The sequence below is a fragment of the Dermacentor andersoni genome, chromosome 2 (genome assembly GCF_023375885.2).
Source record: "Dermacentor andersoni chromosome 2, qqDerAnde1_hic_scaffold, whole genome shotgun sequence".
Classification (NCBI taxonomy): domain Eukaryota; kingdom Metazoa; phylum Arthropoda; class Arachnida; order Ixodida; family Ixodidae; genus Dermacentor; species Dermacentor andersoni.
In genome coordinates, this window is record NC_092815.1 from 199,910,084 (window position 1) to 199,935,810 (window position 25,727).

Genomic DNA, 25,727 nt, shown 5'->3' on the forward strand with positions numbered 1-25,727 from the left:
CACTTCAGTCAGGGGAAGATGAATATTCATTCCCTCTTAGAAACTTACTCTGGTTCTGGCATTCTCTTAATGTTTGGAAATATACTGTCGACTTTCATTAATTTGGCCCTGAGTGAACCGTCAAAATTGACCAAATTATCCAGTGGGTTGAGTTAAACAAAATGCACAAAAATGTGCATTTGTGCATCACTGTTGGTTCATTTGGCAGTATTTGCCAGCTAACATGCCCCCGAATCAAACGCACACCTCACTTTATATATGTCCAAAGTAGAAAACTAATGTAGAAACCACATTAGAGCTCCTAAACAAAGTGGAAATTTAACACGCATTTGATGTTTCAGCAAGAAAAATATGTGCGACAGAATGGTGGCCGGTTCGCTAAAGTCACCTTCGCCGTAATACCTTAGTGTTATGCGGTAAAGCATACAAATGCTGCGAAGGCGATTTTGGTTTCGTATCTGACTGCACCGCGCAGGCAATTTTCGGCCCAGTTTTCATGAAAAGAAAAAAAAAGAAAGCCCACTTTAGAATGGGACATGGAGCAAGAAACATTTAGGAGTGGAAACTCCGCTGTTCGCGGCGACCAGAAAAGATCACAAGCCCGCGGAGCCATTATCATGCTGGCGGCCTGGAAAGAAATTACCGCCATTTCAGTTGCCAGGGCAACCGGTCGAGTGTGTTGCTCCCGTTCGGCCGCGCGCGCCTGACTTCTATTGAGGGCACGGAGAAAGTGGCCGGAGAGCGCGCCGGAGCCACCTGCCCGGGCGCTGCATTTTTTTTTTTTCGCTGCGGCTTCTACGATGCGCCGCATGGCACCGCCACTGCATACGGCCCCGTTGGCGCATACAATTGTGACCTTATAGGGTCGCCTGCGCTCGCTTGTGCTGATGGGAGTTTCACCTCCTAAATGTCTTCTTCCGTGGAATGGGGTAAATACCATAATCATACATTCTGAGCTACAGTTAATTGCTTGAATATCTTCCTAGGGCAAGCGGAAAATAGGCGTTTTCGACGGGAGATGGCGCATGTTCAACGCATTCACTGTCCCCTATGCTCTGCCAAGACAGACGCTGCCACTAAAGGGGTTGCTATTGGGGTCACTATACGGGTCAGTCACGTGCGTGCTGACTGGTCAAGTTTTAATTATCTGGCAAAGACCAATTTCAGGATTGAAATAACGAAAGTTTGGGCCCATAGGGACCTTCGGTCAGGATCAAATTAACCAGAGTTGAATGAATGAAAGTCTAGTCTATTTAATTACAGCATTCCCTGATTTAGGCAGAAACATTGCTGGAAGGTTTTGAGGATGTCTTAGTGAGAATCAAGGCGCCTTTCTGCTACTTGTTCCCAGCTCACACATGTTGGCAGACATTTTTTCAGCCCAGTCTCTGGAAACTCCTGCTGCACAAGGAAGATGGCATGGGGGCAGCTAGTGCACTGGCGCTTCTCCCTCGTGCAAAGTATGCTTCTCTCCTGGTTGAGACGTGTGCCAGCACACGTTAGTGAGATGCACTTTGATTAGCCTCCCTGTGAATGATCGTTTTCTGGGCAACCCTTAACTCTAAGCTACTCTACCATAGAAGATGCTCCATAGACCCACTATGAACTGTAGAAAGTACCTTTGCTCTCTAGACTTTTTGAATACACTGAAACATACACACTCAACCTAGCACAGCTGCTGCACCTAATCGGTCACTTTTGCAAGAGCTTTGGCCCATAAGCAGTGATTGGTGCTTTAGGTTTTCTTGGATTAACAAACACACCTTGTTGGCGAATCCCATTCTTGTCGACACCGTCGGTGAACACTGCTACAGGGCCCTTTGTGCCCTGGAGAAGCATCTCTCCCTCGCCTGATCATCACTCACTGGGCTCGCCTCACACTAGTCGCATTTACACAATATCCTCACCTCTGGTTGATCCAGTGTCCATTGAAATTTGTTGTTTCTGTGAAGCAGCAGCTCACGACCTTGATGCCATATTGGAAACTACTAGCGCTGGTCACCCCAACTAGGAAGGCACATTGAAATCCCCGCGCAGTGGAAAAAAGAAACGCAAAAGTGGAACCTAGAAATATAGTTCTTGTTTAATCCATTCGATGGCTCTTGCTGCATAAAAGCGCTCAGAGAGTGTTAAAATATGAATTTGTAACCATCAATAGTGGGGTATTGATAAGAATGGGTGTGGACAGGAAAGTGTTGAAACACGCAACAGAAAAACGATAAAGCGCACCTCAGGCCCCATCAGGTCGATGTACGCCAACATTTCATGCCAAAACGACTGGGAAAGCCAAAACGTCCCACCAAGTGCCCTGCCTGAAGAAACTGTTGATGTAGGCTCAATTCGAGGAGCGCAAACGTAAGCTGGCCAAAGCCACAAAAACAGTGATGTGTCTCTCGGTCCACTCGAGCCCCACCAGCATGGTACGTGCTGGCACCTCGGGCTGTAATAATTTGCATTATGTAGACGTCAACTGCAGTGGAGTTGCCAAATCATTTGGTGACTTCAGATCCTACGTTTTTCTGCTTGGTACACTTTTCCAAGCAGTATGAACAAGGTTTCACTGTATTCAGATTTTCACTGTGCTTATGCACAGCTTATGCGAGCATCACAGTGTCATATGGCTCTCCTGGATACAGACACGAACTGCTAGAATATTTGACTTTTTCTCAGATCCTGCTTGCCGTAAACTTTTGCACTTGACTATACAGTGATCTTACAAAGCTCAGCTGTGTCAGCTTTGCAACATCGCTGTACTATCACCATAAATTTGAATTCATTCAAACTAATTGAAAGCAACTAGGCCTCATTATTTTGTTTCCGGCTTCGCCTGCATATGTACTTTATACAAGCTCCACAATGTGCATCTGGGTCCATGCTATGCTTAAAGACTGGCTACAGAATGATTGCATATTGAACTTCCTTTCGGTTTTCAAGGAACAGGTGTTCCTATCAGTTTTTTCGTGCTTGCTTTTCTATATATGCTGATGGTACATATCTATGTGCCTGTCACTTGTGTAGCAGGCGACGACCATATTGTGCACATCGCAACGTTGTTGAGCTGGTGGGAAAAGTCCTTAACGTTAAAACTTGGCCACTTTCATCACTTTTTAGCCATTGTAGTTGCGTACAGTAAGGGGGCTGAGCAGGATAGCAGCAATTACTTATTATTAGCAAGAACTTAATAGACAGAGAAAAGGCATCTGGTTTCGATGGTATTGCAGTGTTCATGCTGAAAAATAATATAGAAATTTTGGCGCATACTATCACTACATTGTTTAAAAAAAGATTTTTACACGGGTACATATTGAGATGTATTAAATGTAGCGAGAGTGACACCTGTTTATAAAAGTAGGGAACCCAATAATTTAGGTAATTACCAATCTAAATCTGTGCTGAACTGTGTAAATATAACTTTCAAGAAGCTGCTGGCTAGTAGAATAACCAAGCCTTTATATAAACATATCCTATCCTTGCGTCCACATGGATTTCAGAAGTCTCGATTGACAACTACGGCTGTTTTGTCTTTAACTGATATAATAAAGGAAGCCTTGAACACCAATGAAATATGAATAGGAGTATTTTTAGATTTAAGAAAGGAATTTGACACTTGACTGTCGTGTTTTATTTATGAAATTCAAAAGACTTGTATTTCGAGTCATTTCCTTAGACATTTTAAAAAGCTATCCCGGTGGCCGTAAACAAGCAGTAGTCATCAATGAGTGTGTCTCAAGTCTCTCTGACATTGCTATAGGTGTACCACAAGGATTGGTACTTGGGCCGATATTATGTACAATATATATCAACGAACTTCCGGGCTGCTTAAATGAAGCACATGCCTTCATATATGCCGGTGACACTGCTCTTGTGGTCAGCAGTAATTCTTTAAGTAACGCAATTGAAGCAATCTACACTAAGCTTCAATACATCAGTAAATGGTTTGAAATTAATCAGCTTTCTTTAAATTCTAAAAAAATGAAATTTGTTCTTTTTAAATCCCCGTTTAAGAAAAAACTTCTGAGAAGTTTCTTTGTTATCGCCAGCCAATAGTAATGCGGTACGCATTACTATTGGCTGTGATGGAATAGAAAAAGTCGACTCTGCACTTTGCTTAGGGGTAACCCTCGATTCGGTTCTGAACTGAGAGCCTCATATCGACAGGCCATGTGGTAATCTCTCTTCCGCATGCTTCATGCTGACGAAGGCGCAGTCATTTCAGTTTCAAAACATTGAGAATCTTATATATTTGTCTCGTTCATTCTCACTTAGCTTATTGCATTAAAGCCTGGCAATTTACCTACAAAACATACTTGGAGCCTGTAGTATGGCTTCAGAAGAGAGTTTTGCGGATAATCAATTATGCAATCTTTACTTCACCATCAAGAAGTATTTTTCTTGCGAACAGAGTAATGTGATTATCCCACCTGGTAGATTACCGCATTGCCCTATTAGTATGCTCAATAACTAGACGTAACATGTCATTTCCTGCCACTATCTTAAATGCACCGACAGTTAACAATAACTCAGCCTTTTACAAGAAATTTCTGGTTCTGATGTGTCACAACTAATACAGACAGTGGTGCATACATTATGTAGGTGTAAAATTATGGAACTTGCACGTTACAAACATTAAGGAGAAAGGTAATTTCAATACAGTCAATGTCCGATTTTTCGGACACCCTAGAGGCCGTGAAACACTTATAAAAAATCGGGCAGTTTGAAAAAATGAATGCATGCCTTTTACTGCCCTCAAGGGCTCAAATCGCCACAGGCACGTCCGAAATAGCTATAAAGGCCTGCCAGTATACTTATTAGGCATATAGGTGCTCGTACTGTGTTAGGAGGTGTGTTATTAAGGTGAACATATCGTGTCCCGTAACAATTGCCCCTCCTCACTTCTAATATGGTTCGCCGCACTACATTGAGTATGCTTCACCGTGTAGCAATGCTATATTGAGGCGAGGCTGACTTTAGGAAACTGGCATTATGCAACGCTCCGTGCTTTCCGAGCTTCGAAGCCATTGGCGAGGAATTCTAAGGTGGAGTCGATGCCATTGCCAACAGCGGCACATTGTTTCAATGAAAAACATGGCACCGAGCAGCAAGAACCTTGGTAGCGAACGTTGAGGTATCTACGCCTAACATTGCCGCATTGGTGGCTGCGGCTGCCAGCCGATTTGCGTGCGAGAGCGCCGGTTGGAGGCAATGAGATAATCAAAATGGCGGCGGCGGTGGTAGCTTTGATAAATGCCGTTTCGGACCTGCGGTAACGGCAAAAACCCCAGAAAATCGGACAGCAAACGTTTCTTGCGTGTGAAATTTCAGACGTTCTTGTACATTGACTTTATGGGGTGCTGCAAAGGCGTCCGAAGTATCTGGCATATCCGAAAAATTGGGCTTGTGGATAATAAGTTGTTGACTGTACTATGGTAAAATAATCTTTCTGATCTAAAATGTGTTTTAACTAAGGTTATAGCGATGCCAGCTACTAGCTATGGCATTACTGTCATACTTGCTTGTTGCTGCTGTGTATGTGTTTATGGATGTACAGTAATGTAAGTGCAAATGTGTGTGTGTACCCATGTTTTTACTTGACATGCTGTGAATCAAATGCATCCCAATGTGTGTATAGCGTATCAGTGTACATTATTGCCACATTGATTGAATAATAAGTAGGTGTTAAGTCTTTTCGTAAACAGCTAAAACATTACAATGTTTAACTAGTTGCTGTAATGTCACATGTGTACAACAATGACGTTATGTGTAGCAGTTGTATTCATGCATCCTTATTGCCAGCATGCATGTGTGGGGACAGGCATGGGTCTTGTCTCGGATGCACGCTCCCTCACTGGCTTTGAGGGGTCACCGTCGTGGGTGCCACTGATCAGTTTTGGTGGCAGCTAAGCCTTTCTGCTTTTGAGTGCTGATGGTTTTGTTGCTGGCTTGTGGGGTCTGGCGCACGCTTGAGCCGGGAGAGGTTGTGGCCTTTTTGTTCCTGCGGCGGTCTGCACCATTGTTTGTTGGTTTTTGTTTGGTTGCTTTTCTTTCTTTCTTTATTTTTTCTCACAAAGTTCGGGACTTTTAAACGCAAAACAAAAATGAATGTGTGCATGTCCAAATCATTTATTTTTCTTGATTAATTGCATGTATCCATAACTAGCCTGTAACAAAGAATCCAGACATCGCATAACCGTCTTGTATATTGATGTAAATAAAGTTATTATTATTATTATTATTATTATTATTATTATTATTATTATTATTATTATTAAAGTCAGGGGGGCAGTAAACGAGTACAGAGTCGAAGGAATGGCTAGTCTGCTTAAGTTTCCTGCCATTGTCCTTCAGGATACAGAAACTGCAGGCACTTGTTTTGAGAGATTGCCATCTTCCAAACCTGTGAAAATAAAGAAGGCAGGTGCTGAGGCAAGACAAGCATGAGTGTTTCCCCAACCACAACCGGTGACAATTACCCGCCGTGGTTGCTCAGTGGCTATGGTGTTAGGCTGCTGAGCACGAGGTCGCGGGATCGAATCTCGGCCACGGTGGCCGCATCTCGATGGGGGCGAAATGCGAAAACACCCGTGTACTTAGATTTAGGTGCACGTTAAAGAACCTCAGGTGGTCGAAATTTCCGGAGTCCTCCACTACGGCGTGCCTCATAATCAGAAAGTGGTTTTGGCATGTAAAACCCCATAATTTAATTTCTTTTTTAACCGGTGACAATTAGATGGACAGTGTCCAACTTCCTATTCTACTTGCTCGTAACACAGAGAATTACTTCATGCAAGTGAGGTTGTGCCTCTGAACGTTCGCGCCGCTCTGTGCACAGGTGCTGGTGTTCCTGGACAGCCACTGCGAAGTCAATGTGGGCTGGCTAGAGCCCATGCTGGCACGCATTGGGGCCAACCGCACCACGGTCACTTGCCCCGTCATCGACATCATCAATGCGGACACCTTCGAGTACAGTGCATCGCCCATTGTGCGCGGCGGCTTCAACTGGGGACTCCACTTCAAGTGGGAATCTCCACCCAGGCTGCGGGGGCCGCGGCAAGCCATTGACCCCATACCGTGAGTGCATGCGAGAGCAACGAGATAGTGTCGGCACATACAGGAGTTGGGAATGTTAGTGTACTTTTGTTATATAGAAGCTAGGTTTGGAGGCTGACGTATGTGTTTCCTCAAAATAAGAATATGTTATTGTACTTGATTACAACTTAAGAATTCAGTATAAGCTCCGTCCAGAAAACTGCACTGTACCCTGGTGCCTCCGTGCTCCTAATCATAGTGCCCCAGAGACAATAACGTTGAATGTAGTTTGCTTTCACCGTGGCATAATGGAAATAAGCGAATGTAATTGGCTGGCACACCCATACAGGTCCTTTTGAGTTGGACAGTGCTGTATTTGCTGTTGTGATCTTAGGTTATACATATTTCTTTTAACCTTCTATACAACCGTACATATTTCTTCAAACAAACAGCTGGAGAAGAAGCTAAGAACTGCACAACGAGCGACGGAATGAAATATCACAGGCATAACATTAAGAGGCAGGAAGACTATAGCATGCCCTACACAGCCGACTGCTGTATCCAGTATCCTGGCTGAGATTAGGAGAAGGAAACTGAGTTAGGCAGTTCATGTGTTGAATAGAGCTGACAAATGGTGGTCTCAATATTATAGCTAAAATATGGCTGCTAAGTAGGGGTGTACAAATATCGAATATCACCAAATCAAAGAGTGAATGTTTGAGTAATTTGATTCGCAAGTCGAATATCTACTATTGGACTTTTCAAATATTTGGTGTAGAGACCTGTGCAGTGCCACACGTCGCTTGTGCTGTGGAGCCCCTCATGCGTGAGGCCACATAAGTCAACATGTCACTTCGTTTTCGGTGCAAAAGGAACGCTTTTGGTGAAAAGGAACGACGGGCCACCTAACCCGTCTCGAGGCAGGGATTGCACACACAGCGCCCGAACATTGCAGTTCACAGGCTAGTGCCGTGCGCGCTGAGGCTGCCTCTGCTGCTACAAGATGTGTCCCAATCGACAGGACCAGTTGAATAACTATGCGACGTGGACAGAGGGAATGGAAACAGAAGCAGCACGTATTTCGTAAAGTGCAAAAGCATGTGTGAAGATCGGGCCAATAAGCCACTGATAATCTTGCATATCTTGTTGAAAATGCGCTGACCAACTTCACACCACTTCAACAGCCATCCATAGGTATGAGTCGTCAATCTAATCCGCACTCATCACCTCGGGACCAATCACATGACGATCCACCCGTAAAAACATATTAGCAGCAAGTGTTACGTGGCGGCTTGAGGTTAATTTTGTTGTGGCCAGACTGCTCAGGCCATGAGGCCTAATCGGCGTCATCAAGTGTCACCGACCAGTGTTACAGTTTGGTGCCAATCTGGTGCGTATGCTTTCGCAGCTGCCACGTGACACTCGGAAAGTTGACAAACCGCCTTGAAAGTGAAACCAAGCGCCCTAGTACAACACACAGCATATACCTAGGCAGCATAGTCAAAGAAGCCTTTGATCACGATAACGAAATGTGCAGGCGAATAAAAATGAGGTTGGAGTGCATTTGGGCGGGAAGTTTGAAGTCATAAGTGCCAGCTTACCAATATACTTCAAAAGAAAAATATATAGGTATTGTAATCTGCCAGTACTAACCTCTGGTGCTGAAAGTTGGAGTAATGTACTTGAAAGGAAGCTAAAGACTGTGCACTGGTTGATGAAACCACAAATGATAGCTGTAAACAGGAAGGCAGCATGGATTAAAGAGCAACTGCAAGTACAGTGAAACCTCATTGATTTGAACTCCAAAGGGACCGGAAATTTATTTGAATAATAGTAAGTTTAATGTAGCTAGAGCCCTTCCGAATATACAGCCAAACCCACTTATAACGGTAACGGTATTAACAATATATCGGATATAACAATGAGCAGCCCATGCACCGTCCACTTTTACACGTTTTCTACACTAAAATAAACCACTTACTACAATGTGTCCATGCCACTTTATTGATTAAACAGTTAAATCTGGCTACAGGGTGCGTGTGCTCTGAAAGGGAAAAAAATGCTAAATCCTGGGGAAAAAATGCAAGCCATTACACCTGCCTTTGTGCCACACACCCTGCATGGCTGATCGCGCCTTCCACCTTTTCGCCATTGTTAGAGGAAGGGAGAGGAGACTGGAAAGGGGCGACTAAGGCGTGATGTGCGGGTGCGCAGCGCAAGGGTGGGAGTGGTGAAGTGGCTGGTGTTCTTTTTCTTTTCGGCACAGACACCCACTATCCAGATTTATTTGTAGCCAATAATGCTGCACGAGAACATTGTAGTAAGCGGTTCATTTTACCATAGAACACAGGCAAAAGTTCAGGTTGGGGTAGCTGCTCATTGTTACTTTCGGGCATTGTTAAACCTGCATTGCTATAAGTGGGTTTGACTGTGCTTCTTTCTGTCTAAAAATGTTTGCGTTTTTGTTCCTCTGTTTTCTACGTGCAACCCGGTTGAACAATTGTTGGCTATAACAATGGGATTTCCTTGGCACCTGAGTATTGTTACAAGTGAGTTAGACTATAGCACCTAGTGTCTCCTGCATGGTACTGCACACAATGCTCTTATCAGAAATGTATCACTGAACGCTAGCGGAGGCCTTACCGTGCATTAAGGAAGTGTGGTCTTGAGAAGTGCAAGTTGTTGAGTGACGAAAGCTTACTTGAGGTGGTGACATGAAGATAAAGACGATAATGTCCAACCAATTAACTCACCAACTTTTGCCGCATCTGAAGCATAGCTTGTGTCGAGCATGGCCAGTTCTTGTTGCTCTGAGCTTGTGTGTACAGCAGTGCCTGTATGCGTCTGCCTCTCACCCGCTGTGCTGCATGCAGTTCACCGACCATGGCCGGTGGCCTGTTTGCCATGGACCGGCGGTACTTCCACGAGCTGGGCGAGTATGATGACGGCATGGACATCTGGGGGGGTGAGAACCTGGAGATCTCCTTCCGGGTGAGCAGTTCCAAAACAAATACAATTGCCATGTGATGCAGCTTACAGGGCTACGGGCTTGTTATTAAAGTTATTTCAGCAGAACAAAGGCCTAGCAAGATTCCTGAGCAGCCCGAGCCAAACGTCAGCTCTTCTACCAGCACGTCAGTCTGCTAGGAATATTGCATCAAGGCTCGAGCCAAGCCAATGTTCATGAAGACGTTACTTTTAGTCATTTAGAAAGCCTTCTTTTTTCATTTTACATTTCCTTTTTGAAGCTATCATTAAATTCTTTATTGCTATGAAATATCATTTGAGCATCCCCTACAGGTGGTGTGAGATGGCAAGATTATCCTATTGAGGCGCTCTTAAAATACTGTATTTACTCGTGTAAGGATTTGTTAGAGTGCAGGCCTTACATGAGGCCACCAGGTCGAGGGTTGTGATGGTGTGCAGATAGCGGACTTGGTGAGGTTGACTCAGCGGCAGTGTCAGTTTAGGCTATGCTGTGTAAAAGCAGTTGTAATTTATTGACTTTCTACATGCACGCAAGCTTATGCCATTCCATCCAATAAGCGTATGCACAAACTTGGTAGGCATTCATGGTAGTTGCCAGCTCATTGCCTGGGGCACCCAAACTCTGCTTCACACGCATCGGCTAATGTGGGTATGTGGACATCACCCAAAGCTTTGCCAACTACAATCATTCATGCTGTGCTGCTGATTTTGTTTGAAGGTCTGCTAATTTTGTGCTGAAAATTAGCAGACCGAATTGTTCGAATTCGAAGACAGACCGAACTGTCTTCGAATTGTTCATTGTGTCCTACTGCTTACACAAACGAATGCTGCAGCCATTAGGGTCACCATTGCTTGTCACCATTAGGTGTTGGGCATTGTGCGAACTGACCAGTGAAGTTGGAACTACAGTCAAATTCGACCGTAACGGAACCGTCGAAATCGATTGAATTATCCAGTGGGTTGAATTGAACAAGACGCAGAAAGAGTGGCAAAACACGCTGCCGATTCATTTGGCAGTATTTGTGCCCAGCTCTAACATGTTCCCGAATCAAATGTGCGTCCACATTCTATGTGCCTGAAGTAGAAAAAATAATGTAAAATGACATTAAAGCTGCTAAACGAAGTAGAAATCAAATGTGCATCCAATTTTTTAGCAAGAAAAAGAAAAAACTCGCTATCCCGGCTGTGCAAACGTGTATGTCCAGCGAAGCTGTTGAAAACCACCACTACAACTCATGAGGGTGGTGTGCAATGCTTTATGGCCTTAGAGTAATGGTAGTAGCGATATGTTAGTTGTGGTAGGAATGGAAGTGATAGTAATTTCAACGTCACGCCAGCACCCGTAGCAGTGCTGCATCAGTATTGAAATCAGTTGCTAGGCTGGTAATTTTATATATGAAAGGCTAGGGACGTCACACCACATGTCGCAGGCTGGCATAGCTGTGGGCGCTTGGGCAGCAGTAATCTTTACTGGGAAACGTATGTGGGGAGTGCTACGTGCTTTACATTGCTGTCACGAGTGCCTTATCATCAATTATGTTGTTCCGATGCTTGTTTTGAGCTTGTTCTTTATTGAAACGTATGCTGTTCTGTATGTTGTATGCGTGATTTCAAAGAATGTAAGCGCTGCTCGCTTCACTTTGCCAAGTGCTTGTAGCCTCTGCTCTGGGGCTATGAGCCGTTGCATTTTTTGCTTGCTTGCGGGGGGCTACGAGTGCTTATGGTGGTATGAGCCATTGAGGATGATAGTTTTCTGTCAACGGACGTGGAGAGAGAGAGAGGGAAACAACTTTATTTAGTCATCTGCAGAATGACACCATGACTAAATGGCGGCGTGATGCGGGCCCTGACGTCTTCTCAGTGGGTGGTCTCTACTCAACTCCAGTGCGTGTTACTCCCGCGGTCAGTCGCCCTGAGGGGCAATGTTCCATCGGTTTCGCTCGGCCTTTGTCTTTCAAGAGCTGCCGAGACCTGCTGGACGGCCCAGGACAGACGTGGAAGAATCCCGGGATCCTAGCCGTATACAGCTTCACTGTTAAGTAGGCGAGGCTCTAATATGTGTTGCACAGTGGTGGCCGGTTTCCTAAAGTTGGCTTCTCTGCTGTACATTGATGTTGTGCGGTAAAGCATATGGACATCGTGAAGGCAGTATTGGTTTCGTATTCGATTGCATCACGCAGGCCCAATTTCCAAGAAAAAGGGAAGGTGCACGTTTTAATCAAGTGAATACTGTAATCAGGCATTGCGAGCTACAGTTCTTGCTTGAAAATCTTTCTAGGCCAGGCTGGAAATGGGCGTTTTCGATGGAAAATTGACATGTGCAGCACATTCACTGTCCCCTGAACTCTGCCGAGACAGACGCTGCCAGTAAAGGGGTCGCTAATGGGATCACCGTAAGGGTCAAGCGCGTGCCTTCTGACTGGTAGAATTCAAATTATTTGATGAAGGTCAATTTTAGGATTGAAATAGCATCCGGGACCTTTGTTCAGAATTGAATTAACAGAAAGATCAAGTGAACCTCTGTAAAACAATGGGATATTTACAGGTGAAACTCAGTATAATGAACTTCAACATAACAAAATTTTCAATATAACAAGGTATATTTAACCTTTTATAACCTCTCTTCATATAACACTATGTATATGTTTATGGCCTTACTATGACGAAGTGTACTTATACATGATTTTGCTACTATAACAAGATTTCACTCCACCAACAAGGGATAATGAGACAACGAATAGAAACTTCTGTGGATGCAGATAATCAAATGGTTGAATTACAAGCGACTGCTTGCGAATGCACCTCTCAAATTGTGCACCGTGTGACCAAGAACTATGACTGAAGCAGAGCAGCGTCATGTTGCATGTAAGGTCCAAGTGCAATAACTTCCTGTCGTGCTCTGCACACTGTAGGCTTTGGGTGTGAGTGAAAGCGTGCGAAGGTGAGCTATGAACAACAGTGGTTTGGTTAACACCGTTTTCCCACTCGAGCAAGGGGAAAGGGGGGAGGCAAGGAGTGGAGTGAGCTTGTGGTAATGTCATCAATTGCGCAAGAGACGAGGGGGGGGAGGAAGTGGGGAGCAGGTTGGTGCACATCTCATTTACAGTGTAAGCTGTTATGGGCTCATTCCAATAGCCGTTTCAGTTTGCAATGGTGTCCACTGCTGCTGCTGGTGTCTGCTGTCCGTCGCAGCTGTCACCGGGAATCAGAAAAAAATACCTAGTTCCTACCGGGATAGATCTCGGGCCTGTTGCGTGGGAGTCAGCTACTCTACCACTGGGCCAAACCAGCGCTTGCCCTGTAAACGCAATGCCCTATAAACGCGTCCTAGCACGAGAGGAGACATGCGACGTGACATGTGCACCGTATAGCGTATATATGTGCACATTTTGCATTTCATTTTGCATATTATTACACCAGGTAGAACTCCATGTAGCAGATGCACAGGTAGCGGTACGAGGTAGTTAGAAAAGGTCTGAGGAAATAAAGGAAATTTGAAGGGCCCCTCACCAGGTCCCATAGCAAATTTTTCGTTATACACTGGAAGTTGTTACGTGTCCTATAGGGAGAGTTCTGCCGTAAACATTTTTCAAATCGGCTCATTAATAGGTCAGATAGAAATATTTCGGTGCCGCGAACCAATGATTTCAAGAGGCGAGCTCCACTGCCAAGCAAACACTCTCTCCACTCACCCTGTCTAGCCACCGCAAGCAAAATTCCTTCCCTGCGTTCTCTCATACCGGACCTCAAGGATCGCGTGACGCATACGTCACGGGCCCCTCCTTCATTTCTTTTTCTCCTTGCTTTTTTGCGGCGCGGAGCACTTCTGCTGACGGCGTCACCAGCGAGCTGTTGGCGTTTGTCTTGTATCGCGCAGCACACGATTTTGCGTGCTGTGCACCAGGACACCTGACTAGTGGTATAGCTAGTGCTACATGAATACTGAGGCAGACACAAGTGGATCACAGAGCATGATCCTGCCCTGGAACACGGTAAAAAATTACATTGTTTTGGTGTCTGCGTGTGCGACTGCACGACGTGGGAACAAGCGGACGAAACGGAAGTACATACATCTCTCTTGCTGCAGTGCGAAGTAAAACAAAAACATGCAGACATTCGGTTTATGTGTTTTATTATTTCTCTAAGCTTTAATTTGTCTATTCTAGCAACATATTACACAAATGACAGATGTTTGCTTGAATAATTCTTAAAGTCCCGCGTCACCATGAGCGACGTCATAGCGCAAACACATGTGCTGTATTTACATGAATGTAAGTCGACCTATTTTTAAAATCTTGAAAATCTGAAGTGGGGGTTCGACTTACAATCGAAACCAAAACATGGCACCGCAAAAAAGCGAGACCGATGAAATATCAGGGGAGCTACAACGTAGTTACAATTATATGTTTGCTCTGCGGCCCTACCCATAGCTCTCAGCCATCCCGTGCATTTGTTTGCTTTTCGGAAGGGTTTTTCAACATCTTTGAGAGTTTTACAGTACACACGGCCCTCATGAGGGGGGGAGTGTCGATAGTTCATGGAAGTGCCGCTGTTCCACTTGCGGTGGCGCCCTCAAAACAGCGGCGCTTGCAGGGAGTATTGATAGTTCATGGAAGAGCAGACATCACACACGTGTTTCTCTTTCCCTGTAGCTCTTTAGTTTCAAGCGTTCGATTTGAGTGCCGGCTACGTGCTACTTCTATGCTTCCTCAGTCGTCATGAGTGCTCTAAGTCCACTAAACATTCGGCGCTCGTGCACAGCAGCGTTCAAGAGAGCTGCCATCCTTTACGCTGAGGAAACAAATAACTGTGCAGCAGGCTGCAAGTTTGATGTTTCTTAATGGGTGGTGCGAGAGTGGTGACTGCAGCGAAGCAAAAGTTTCACCTGTGACAGCAAGCGAAGAGGTTCCCGCTGGCCGATGTCGGGACGCTTTCCAGAGCTGGAGGCCAAGCTTACGGCATGTGTCGCTGAGATGCATGATGGGTCCCTGCCAGTGACGTATGGCATGGTCATGAGACAAGCCTGGATCTTCGTCCTTTAAGGACCTGCTCCGCCATGAATACGAGTGGCTGGCGGCAGAAGGCCGCAAACTTACGCCAACCGGACATGTCAAAAGAGCCTCTCCGACGGCTGTGTGTGGTTGGGTGCTTTCAGCATGGATTTATGTGTGTATGCAGATGCACTTATGTACACAAATGCGGAATTTCGCTGGATGACGATGTGCTGTGGGACCATAGCAGCAGTGACTATCGCAGCACTAGTGAGGATGACGGCACAAGTGAAGACGAATAGTCCAGTGACCATGCCAGCTACTAATAAATTTTCGTTATGGAATGCGGCCGTGGTATGTCCTTCTTTTTTTTTTCCCTGTCACACGCAATATGGGGGGTCGACTTACATTCGAGTAAATACGGTATGTAGGCGCACTAGCGCGTATACGTCATCCTCCAGCTTGGAGTGGGGCAGCCGCTAGGAGAAGGAAAAACGGCGACCGGTTTGAAATTTCAAATCTTTCTACAGCATGTAGCGATGTAATACTGTGCAGACAGGATCATCATTGCACATTGTATGCTCTGTGTTTGTCAGCTCAACATGGCCAGACCTGGTGCGAGGGGCCCTTTAAGGAGATATATACAAGAATTCTAAAAAATATATATATATGGTGTACCTGATTAAATCAAGCTGGCTAGGTGACTATGTCCACTGCCACATTTCAAAAGGGATGCCAATAAACCATCGTCACCACCATCATTAGCATCATATCATGCCACTTGTCACGCAATTTGACATGCGTGCCACGTAGCATTGATACATACAAACTTTGCACTGCAGTTCCATTATATTCCATCAGGTGTCCCGACATGCAGCAGTTGCATATAGCACTTGCATGCTACATGTAGCTGAACCTAGTTAACTCAAGCAGGCTAGGCGACCATTTGTCACGACCTCATTTCACACGACCTCATTTCAAATGGCATGCCAATAAACTGTCATCATCAGCAACAGCATTGTATTGTGCCACGGGTCAAGGGACGTGACATATGCACCACGTAGTCTGGATACCTGTGTTTACCCTTCGGTACACGTTATGGCGCCTCCCTGCTAGGTACGAACCACTGCTGAAGAAGCGAATTGTAGGGCTACGCGCATGGCTGCAACCAGGCAACACCGGGCTCAGCAGACCGCTGTGCAGAGCGCAGGACAAGCCGCAGCTTGCAGTTGATGCCGGGCATGCAGTTCAGATCGTTTTCGTGAAAACAATGCGATGAGACTTTGCCGCGAAGGCCCTGTAGTACGTGGTACCAAAAATGAGAGTCCTATGGAGCCACTCTGCCATCTTACGCTGTGACTGAGCTGTGCAGGCCTGTGACTTTCTGTAGTGCGGCCGCAGCTGAGCATGGCTGTCAGCACGGCTGAGTGCATCGAATGGGAGGCAGGTGGAGCAGTTGCTCCCTACTGCCGGTCCTTTTCATGATAGCGTCGTCCCACTGCAATCGACACTATCAGCCACGGGGGTGGAGTAGACGTGAAAGCGTGACTGGCTTCGCTTTGTACCGCCCATTTGAAGACATCGGCGACACGCTGTGAAACCACTTCGTTGCCGACTTTCAAATTCCATACAATTAATTTTTTTATCATTCAGATTAGTTTTTTCGATTGCCTGATAATTAAGAAATTTTTTGACCCCTTCTGTATAATAAAAATAACTGATTACTGTACTTATTTGCATAAAAGGTCGAATTTCAAAATAATAAAATTTCGGTATAACAAAGTAGAGTGCCGGTCTTACAGACTTCATTACATCGACGATTAACTGTACACGTATGTCTTTGAAAGCTTGAAGAAACACAAAAACAGCTGAAGAATGCAGGATGACCACTATTCAGAGGTATTTTATGTGTCCTCTTGCTTTTGGTAGTCATGAGCTTACATGAATTTGACCAGTTTGTAATTTTTTTAAAGTACAGAACACAATGAAGTAAACTGTTGCTGCAAGTCTGCGTGCTTGATGTTACAGAAAAAAAAAAAAAATTTGCAAGGTGCAGCAGTAATGGTAGCGTTTCAATTCACTTATTGTCACTGTAAGTAACTGTAGGCATTACCTTATGGGGGGGGGGGGGGGGGGGAGGTTGCATACAATGAGGGTTCTGCAGAAGCATTTTCTTTGTGTTAAGCATGTTATGAAAAAAAAAAAAAACTTCAAAATGAATGCTACACACATTTGTGTCACTATGCTTTCGAAATATATACAGGGAAACCTTTTAAGTTCTCACTTTCAGAACTTGTGTCTTCAGATAAGGAGTACGTGTTAATCCAAGGCAAACGCCCCCTGCTTTGTCTTTGACGTCCTCTATGTAGGCTTGATATGTTCAAGTTGAGTCATCACCACCAACTGTGTCCTGCTCACGTGTGCAGATCTGGATGTGCGGAGGGCGGCTGGAGATCCTGCCCTGCTCACGGGTGGGGCACGTGTTCCGGCGCAGGCGCCCCTATGGATCTCCAAGTGGCGAGGACACACTGACAAAGAACTCGCTTCGCGTGGCGCACGTCTGGATGGACGAGTACAAGGTGGGCACCCTCCTCTCCACGTTGCTCTACGTGCCATCACGTCGCATGCTTCTTATTCGTCATCCAGATATGAAGGCTCATTGAAACAGAACCTTGATGTTGTGGTCAACAGCAGTCGCTGTTCCCCAGCTTTGTTTTTGGAATGGCTTCTTGCTGCAGTTAAACCTCGATATAACAAAGTCAGTAAAATTGGCACTTTGCTTACTTCTGTTGAAATGTTGCTACATTGAAATTCGACCTTTTATGCAAGGCAGAGTGGCCCGCCAATTCTTTTTTCGCATAGAAAGGGCAGTAATGAATGCCTGAAAAATCAGGCACTCTGAAAAACCACATTTTAAAATAAAGAAAGGAATTCTTGAGCTTAAGAGCCAGCGACTACTTTTGCAGTGTCAAGTACAGTAAAAGCTTGTTGATTCATGACTCGTTAATGCAAAATGTTTGATAATTCGAAGTAGCCACCACGGTCCGTCCAACAATGTATTGAAAACAGTATGTAATGCATCCCTCTAATTCACACTGAAATCTGCACAGCCACCGATATCTCGAACTTCGCGCCATCGTTGATGGGGAGATTGCTAGTGCACTGGAGTACGTTGGCGACGCTGGTGTCGCCATGTGGACCGCACAGTGTTGCTCTTCGTATTTACAGCCCTCTGTTTAGGCCTGACTAGAGAGAGATACATTTGTGCCTGGCCAGGCATGGCCAGTGCCTCTGTTGCAGGTCGGTCCTCTCCCTCTCTCAAGACCTTCAAGATAAAAACGCAAGCATAGCGCTGCGTGTCTCTTTTTCTTTCTTTTCTTTCTTTCTTTCTTTCATGGTACATCTTCGAGGCTATGCTCTTTTTCTATGAGGTGTTCTGCCGAGAAGTGGCACCAGGCAATCTCTACAAACGTGGCTGCCATGACGTTTATCGGTGCTCGCAGTACGAAAAAGCATAGCCTTTCAGATTTGTGGCTGTTACTCAAACGAAAGCATCCTTGAGATGTATGTTTCGGCAACACGTATACATATAGTAGAACTCGACAGCATGCAGCCGGTGCAGCTACGACAGTACAACAGAGACCAACATCGCAGGAGGTTGTGGGCGTTTAACGAGTGCATTTTAGAGTGCAGCTCTTGTTCTTGCGGTGAGCGTCGGTGGCGCAAAGGCGCGTTTATTGTCTGACGTTTTTCGCCTGCGTCGCTTGCAGCCAGTCGCGCTATGCCGCTTGCGCTGTGCGAGCCAAAATGCTGTCCCCTCTACACTTTGATGTGCACGCCATTGGTTGCTCTCTTGGGAGCATGCACAAAATGATCTCCAACCCGCGCACCTCTCTGAACTGCTGTCTGCTACCTTTGGCGAAACAGCGTAGGCACCTTTTTTCTCTGCACCATGCATTGTGGGTTGGCGCAGTCGGCGCGACGGATGTGCGAATGGAGCAAAAGTCATCTTGACGTCGGGCCACGTTGGCAGCGCCTGGTTTCATTGGCTGCAACATTGCGTCAAACTATGGACGTAGTTGTTCTTGGCAATGTGACATAGCGCGTGCATGCTCAGGCTACGTCGAACTATATACGCACCTTAACTGACTGACATATTCTTGAACTTTCATTTGTTCGAATTTTGTATAATTAGAATATTTGTAGCAACCCTGTAGAATTTGAATTTACAAGCCTTTACTGTACCTTATTTATTTCAGGGATTACTTGCATGCGTACACACAGACAGAGTCTGCATTCAGTTCAGCCGCAGTAGAAATGGAGCTAGGCACACCGTGCCGGTGGAAAGCATAGATCATTTTATCGATGATTAATTTGGAGGCAGGTGCACGTTATGGGAAAAGCTCCACAAACTTCGTGAACTTGTCCAGCACCACCAGGATGTACTTGTGACGCTAAGGGGTTGTGGGCAGTGGCCCGATAAGGTCCATAACTTAGCTGCTGCATTGGGTGGGTGACCTATGAACTGTCCATCAGTCCGTTTGGTTTTTGCCAGTGAGGTTTGAAAGCCTGGCACTGCTGGCAGCTGCACATGTAACAGGAGATATCGGAGCGGATACCGAGCCATGTGAACCGGCTCTACACACGTTTCCAAGTTTTAAATATCCACTCAGGGGGTAGTTATGTTCCATTTTCAGTGCCATGTTTCGTAAGTGTTGGGGAAGCCAGGCGACCTAACATTCACTGACCATGCACATAAGGATACCATTGTTTCATATTTACTGTCTTCAGCTAGGTCCTGTATTCTCTTGGACTCTTTAGCATCATCAGGTAGCAGGGCATTCTCCAAGTATTGCAGCAGCTGCAGTAGCAGTGGCTCCTTGCGTTGTTCCAACTGGAACTTTGCAGTGTCGGGGAGTGTGGACATATTAGTCACGTCAACAGGGGCTGCTAATTTGAAATGAATGGTTTGTTGTGGCTCTTGCACTGCAATTGAAAACTAGTCCTCCGCCAAACAAGGCTGAGCAGGTCCAGCATCCTAGCGGATGCACCTACTTAGTGCATCCGCTAGGACGTTGGCCCGACCTTTACGATGCCTTATGGTGCACTTGAACCCTTGTAATCTTGGCACCCTATGTCGCACTCTCAACCATGTCTGCTCAGTCGTAAACATCCAAGCCAATGACGCAGGGTCACAATGCACCTCAGATGGTGTGCATTCTATATATGACCGAAATTTATCGGCAGCCCACACCACAGCAAAGCATTTCCATTCTTGGACAGTATAGTTCTTTTCAGCAGTGCTGAGGGTTCTGCTTATAAATAACACAGGCCTGAGTTTATCTCTGACTTCCTTCAATAACACTGCTGCTATGCCAGTGCCACTGGCATCTGTTTCTGTCACAAAGGGCCTCCTGCTCAGGTCAGGCAATACCATTGCCACCTCTCCTGTCAGCATTAGCCCCAAAGACTTGAATGCTGTCTGTTGCACGACACGCCAAACCTAATAGGCTCCTTTCTTGAGGAGAGCTGTCAGGGGTCTGGCCTTGTCAGAAAACGAGGGGATAAAATTTCTGTAAAATCCTACCAAGCCCAAAAACATTTGGAGTTCCTTGGCCATTTTAGATGGAAACTCTGCAACCGCTCTCACCTTGTCTGGATCAGGTTGTCATTTGCCTGGAGAGATAACATGTCCAAGGAACTTTAATGCCTGTTCCCAGAATGCCTCTTTGTTGGGATTGATTATCAGGTCTGCTGAGCCAATTCTTCACTATACCTCATTGGTTGCTATACCTCATCGATATGTTTTAGGGGGTCCTCAAAAGTCTGAATAAATGAGCACATCGTCACGACATGCCATGCAGTACTTGTGTTTTACGCTATCTAAAGCTTTGTCCATGAGAGACTGAAATGTTGCTGGCCCACCTGCTACCCCAAATAGCATTCGCTTAAATTGAAACACTCCTCTATGGCACTGGAATGCAGTCTTCGGTACATCTTCGGGAGCAACAGACACTCGAGAGAAACCCCGAGCAACGTCGAGGCTCGTGAACCACATAGCGCGGCCGAGCTGAGCCAGTACCAGGCCTGTGCGGGGCATGGGATATACTGGCACAGTTGTGATTGCATTTAAGGGTCTGTAGTTGACCGCAAGGCGATATCCTCCAGTTTTCTTCTATACTAATACAGGGGCACTGGCCCAGGAACTCGAGCAGGGCTCAATGAGGTCTTGGCTCAGCAAATCTTGGATACACCCATCAAGGATTTTTCTCTTTGGCTGTTAACTGGGCGCAGCTTGCATCCAGCTGGTGGGTGGCGGCCTGTGTCTATTTTTTGAACCACCAGGGACGTGCAACCTGGTAGAGCGGTAAAAGTATGGCTATGGTCTGCAAGGATGTTATTAAGTTTCTGCTTCTGCACCTCCCGAAGGTTCTTTAGAATATACTCACCACTCTCAGTGGTATTGTGGCATACATCCTGTACATCTGCAGAAAGTGCCTGTAAGAGAGCTAACAACATCTTCATCAGGCTCTTGACCTTTACGTTCGGTGTACAAGTGAATGGCACAGGTGGGGGGATTTCGTTCCGGGGCTCCAGCGCAAAGTGTCGTTGACCATGGATACTTGTAGGCTGTACCTGTAGCTGCCGCTCTTGTTGCTGTCCTGGGAGGATTTAGTTGGACATTGCCGAGATGTGCGAAGCTGAATTGACGAAGGCTGAATCAGCTGCTGCCTGTGCAATATGTGGCAGCGGCAGTGGCACGTAACGTAGTAGATGCCAAACACGTTCCATGATAGGGCTGGCCGCCTTTGCCATTTCTTGCAGGTTTGCAAAGCTTATGCTGGCATTTAGGTCTTGGAATGTTGGATGCATTTGTCTTCGCACGGATTCCACCTTTTCGGCATCTGAAGCAGGCTGTGCTATACGGTCATAGTATTTGGCAGTGGATTGGTGAACTGCTTGAAGTTTTCTGCTGGATGCTGAGTGTCCTGATCTAGTTCTGCTTTTAGTTTAAACTTGTAGTCAACGGTGGTAAACTCCGCCATAAATTCAGACGGAAAGGACTGCCAGTCAGGGTACCCACCTGAGATGCACCACCATTGTTTGGCTGACCCCTCCAGTGCTGCTGGAAGCAGCTGCAAATAGTGGTCAGGGGGAATCGCTGTGATATCAGAGTACTCTGAGTACTCCTCTACAAGGTCCCATGGTGAGTGTCGGTCCTGGTAGCCTCTGAATTTCGGCAGTGGGATGGGTGCGCTTTTGATGTTGAGCGCTCGCCCCGCACCGGTTGTCTCGTCAGGCCTAACCATGTCGCTGAGTGATGTGGTGTGCAAAATTTGAGCTATTTCAGCTGCGAATCTCTCCCCTTCTATTGTGTTCCCAGAGGTCGAAGCCAGCAGTTGTTAGACGATCGAAGAAGGCAGGAGAGGCTGTGCAATTGACTGGGTGGTACTGGCAGGTTGTACTTGTAGGCGATCCTTGGTTCTCCATGCTGCATCCATATGGATCAGTCTCCCACTTGTCAAGTACATTATTTATTTCGGGAATTCCTTGGTGTGTGGGGGGGGGTGCCCATGCATGCACTACGCACAGAGAGAGAGAGAGTCTGCGTTCAGTTCAGATGCACTGCACATGTTAATGATCATGACTTTAAATCATGCTATGTCACATCCAGTATTCCTCAGGCGTCAGTCCTTGGGCCTCTTCTTTTTCTAATCTATATTAATGACCTACCTGATTCTGTTACTTCTAATATAAGGCTCTTGCAGAAGAATGTGTTCTGTACCACGTAATTTCTAATGAGTGACTTCGTTCTTCAATCTGACCTTAATATAATTTCCTTCTGGTGTGACGCATGGCTTATGAAACTGAACATTAACGAATGTAAAGCAGTGAGGGTGTGTCGAAAAATTCACCAGTCTACTTCTTAAGGATATGATTTTAACGGTTGCCCTCTTCAGTTCGTCGACAGCTACAAGTATCTAGGCGTCCATATGACTAAAAACCTGTCTTGGCAGAAACATATCCACCTTGTTATTAACAAAGCTAACAGTATCCTTGGTTTCTTTTGCCGGAATTTCCCCCTCGCTCCCGTTCCTTTGAAACTATCACTACATAAAACACTCGTGTGTTCTGAACTCGAATACGTTTAACCCATATGGGACCTGTACACTATCTCACTTACACAGTCCTTAGAATCCGTTCACAATTGCTCAGCTAGGTCTATCCTCTCAAACTGCTACTGCTTAGCCAGTGTTTCTAGCATGAAGCAACAACTTGACACGTACCTCTCCTTTCTACTAGACGTAACATTTTCCGCTTGTGCCTGTTTCATAAAATGTACCACACTAATAATGACCTAAAAATGACACTTCCTTTCACCTCCAAGCCATTTGTCATCCCGTATTGATCACTGAATGAAGGTTGGGGGGCCTCAGTGCAAAAGCAAGGCACACCTTGAAGCCTTCATTCCGAAAACAAGTCAAGACTGGAATCCCCTTCCCGCCTTCGTCGCTATCACAGATCATGATGTATTCAAGTCGGCTATCTGTGATCATGTGCTGCCTCATTAGCCATTTTTTCTTTCTTTTCTTTTTTACTATTGCCGTTCCTGTCTGAAATGCCTGTACAGTCTTGAGAGTAAATAAATAAAATGAAATGAAACACGAGACCGTTGACTACCGTCTCGTGCCTGAGACTCTATGCCACCTGGCGTCTGCTCGGTACCCTCACAACGGTTTGATGCTGCGCCAACCAATTCCTCTTCACAGTGACCGTGCAGCACACTGTTGAGCCAGAAAAAAATGCAAAATCAACGCTCTGTGGTGATTTTTTGCCGATTCTTGGTCACAGACGGGGTCGTAAAAATGTCCAAATAATGGGGCAGTTTGAGAAAAACTAATTTCAATGGGGAAAATCAATGTCATCATTTATTTTTTACAACTGCAGCACCGTGGAAAACTTCTTTACAGAATATTGCTACATGTTCTGCTTCATTGAAGTAATGTCTACGGGAAATTTTGCAAGTTTTGTGATGGTTGAGGCCACGTCGACTTATTTTTGTTTTTCTGTACAACAACGTTGTCATGATTAAAATTAAATGACTGGTAATGTGGTATTTCTTCGTCCGTGACTTCAGAAAACTCACTTGAAGCCTAGTTTCATGTGACATCGTACCGCACTTGACAGGGTACACACGGCACCACTATCAATATGTGCCAAAACTGCGCCTCGCTGCTCGGTCAACCAGGCTGACAGTACTAACGAGTCTCAAGGTCGCCACGTGATCGGCTACCCTAGTTACTCGCAGCCCTCACTGCAACAGCAGCAGCCAGCGTGCCGCCGGCGCCGGGTCCTACCACCACTTGGGTTAATAATATGCTGGCCGCAGAAGGGGGGCTCGGGGTGCGACCTGTTTGAATTAAGCAACGCTAATGCTCAACAGTTCGAATTACCGGGCGTTTTTGCACATTGGGATACACATAACTATGATGGGACCAAAGCATCTGTTTGAATTAACTGGTGGTTTGAATTAACGAGATTCCACTGTACTTAATAGGTAAACTTGTCCACAGAAAGCAAAGCAGCACTGAGGCATGACGATGCCGTAAGCACAGTGTGACATTACTGAATTTTGTCATGGTGCTTGAGTCTGGCTGCTTTCAATTACATTCATCATTGGACATTCTGGAGCAGCCAATGGTGCTTGCATCGGTTCGAGAATCTGCTGCAGTTTTCACAATGTACAGAGTCTGATTAGGATGGACCTATCTTGCTGTAAAAGTGACAGCAATGCAAACGAATCTTCCAGGACAACTAGCATTTCCTGCACAGTAATGATAACATGATGTAGCATCATCGTTGTTGCCATCCATCGTGAGATTGTGGAAGCATTTCACATCCATAAGCATGCACAGAAATGCATAAATCAGCCGAACAAAGGCTGAATATGCCTTTTTGGATCATGTTTACTCACCAGTTGTTGGCATTGTGCTGTTAAAGATGTTGGTTAATACCTTTCTGTCTGCTTTTCATGTTTTGGTTCAATCTGCGTTGTATATATGTGTGCGTAATAAACCTTCCATTGAACAACAGCGCTTGTGTTCATTCCTTTTTCATCTGTGTCTGCCTGTTGCACTGATACATAATGAAAACAGTGGTCACTTAGCACTACAGTTAAACCTGAATACAGTTGAACCCACTTATAACAACATTCAAGTGCCATGAAAATTCCATTGTTATAACAGAGTTGCATTAAAAAAAATCAAAATAGAGAGATGGCAGAGCTGATATGAGAAAACTATACGGGCAGGGAGGCCAGGGCCCCTCCCCACCACCTTCCTCTGCCCGGCTTCTGATTTTGTTCACTCGTTTAACTACTTCCTGGGCACTCCGATCGCATGTAACAAGCCACGGCTGTCGGCGTTAAAGAATGGCACTGCTATAACAACTGCAAAGAGGTGTCACGGGGAGCAAGCAATATGCAAGCACCGCCGAGGCATCGCTTTGGTGGCCCCCTTTTAAAAATTGTGAGAAGGCTGTCGTGGAAGCCTGTCAGCTCGAGAAATCCAAAAGAAACGCCGAGGACAGATCGCCACAAGCATCTCGCCAAGGACTTTCCACTGGCTTTCACGAGAAAAGCCTATGCCAGTCAGCCTTGCATGCTTTACACGAAGCTTGCCGACATCGTTCTCCAAGGCATCCAAGTGCTCTACGTTGTGC

At 45.7% G+C, this 25,727-nt stretch overlaps 1 protein-coding gene across 2 annotated transcripts in view; it reads left to right on the top strand.

Annotated features, from left to right (window-relative positions):
* The window catches only part of LOC126540243 (polypeptide N-acetylgalactosaminyltransferase 11-like), a 121,051-nt gene that overhangs the window by 40,162 nt on the left and 55,162 nt on the right, over positions 1-25,727 (top strand). For both annotated transcript variants that reach the window (XM_050187044.3, XM_055075906.2), the window contains exons 8-10: positions 6,830-7,068; positions 9,900-10,017; positions 17,432-17,584. In XM_050187044.3, coding sequence (XP_050043001.1) covers positions 6,830-7,068; positions 9,900-10,017; positions 17,432-17,584 — 510 coding nt within the window. The remainder of the gene's footprint in view (positions 1-6,829; positions 7,069-9,899; positions 10,018-17,431; positions 17,585-25,727) is intronic.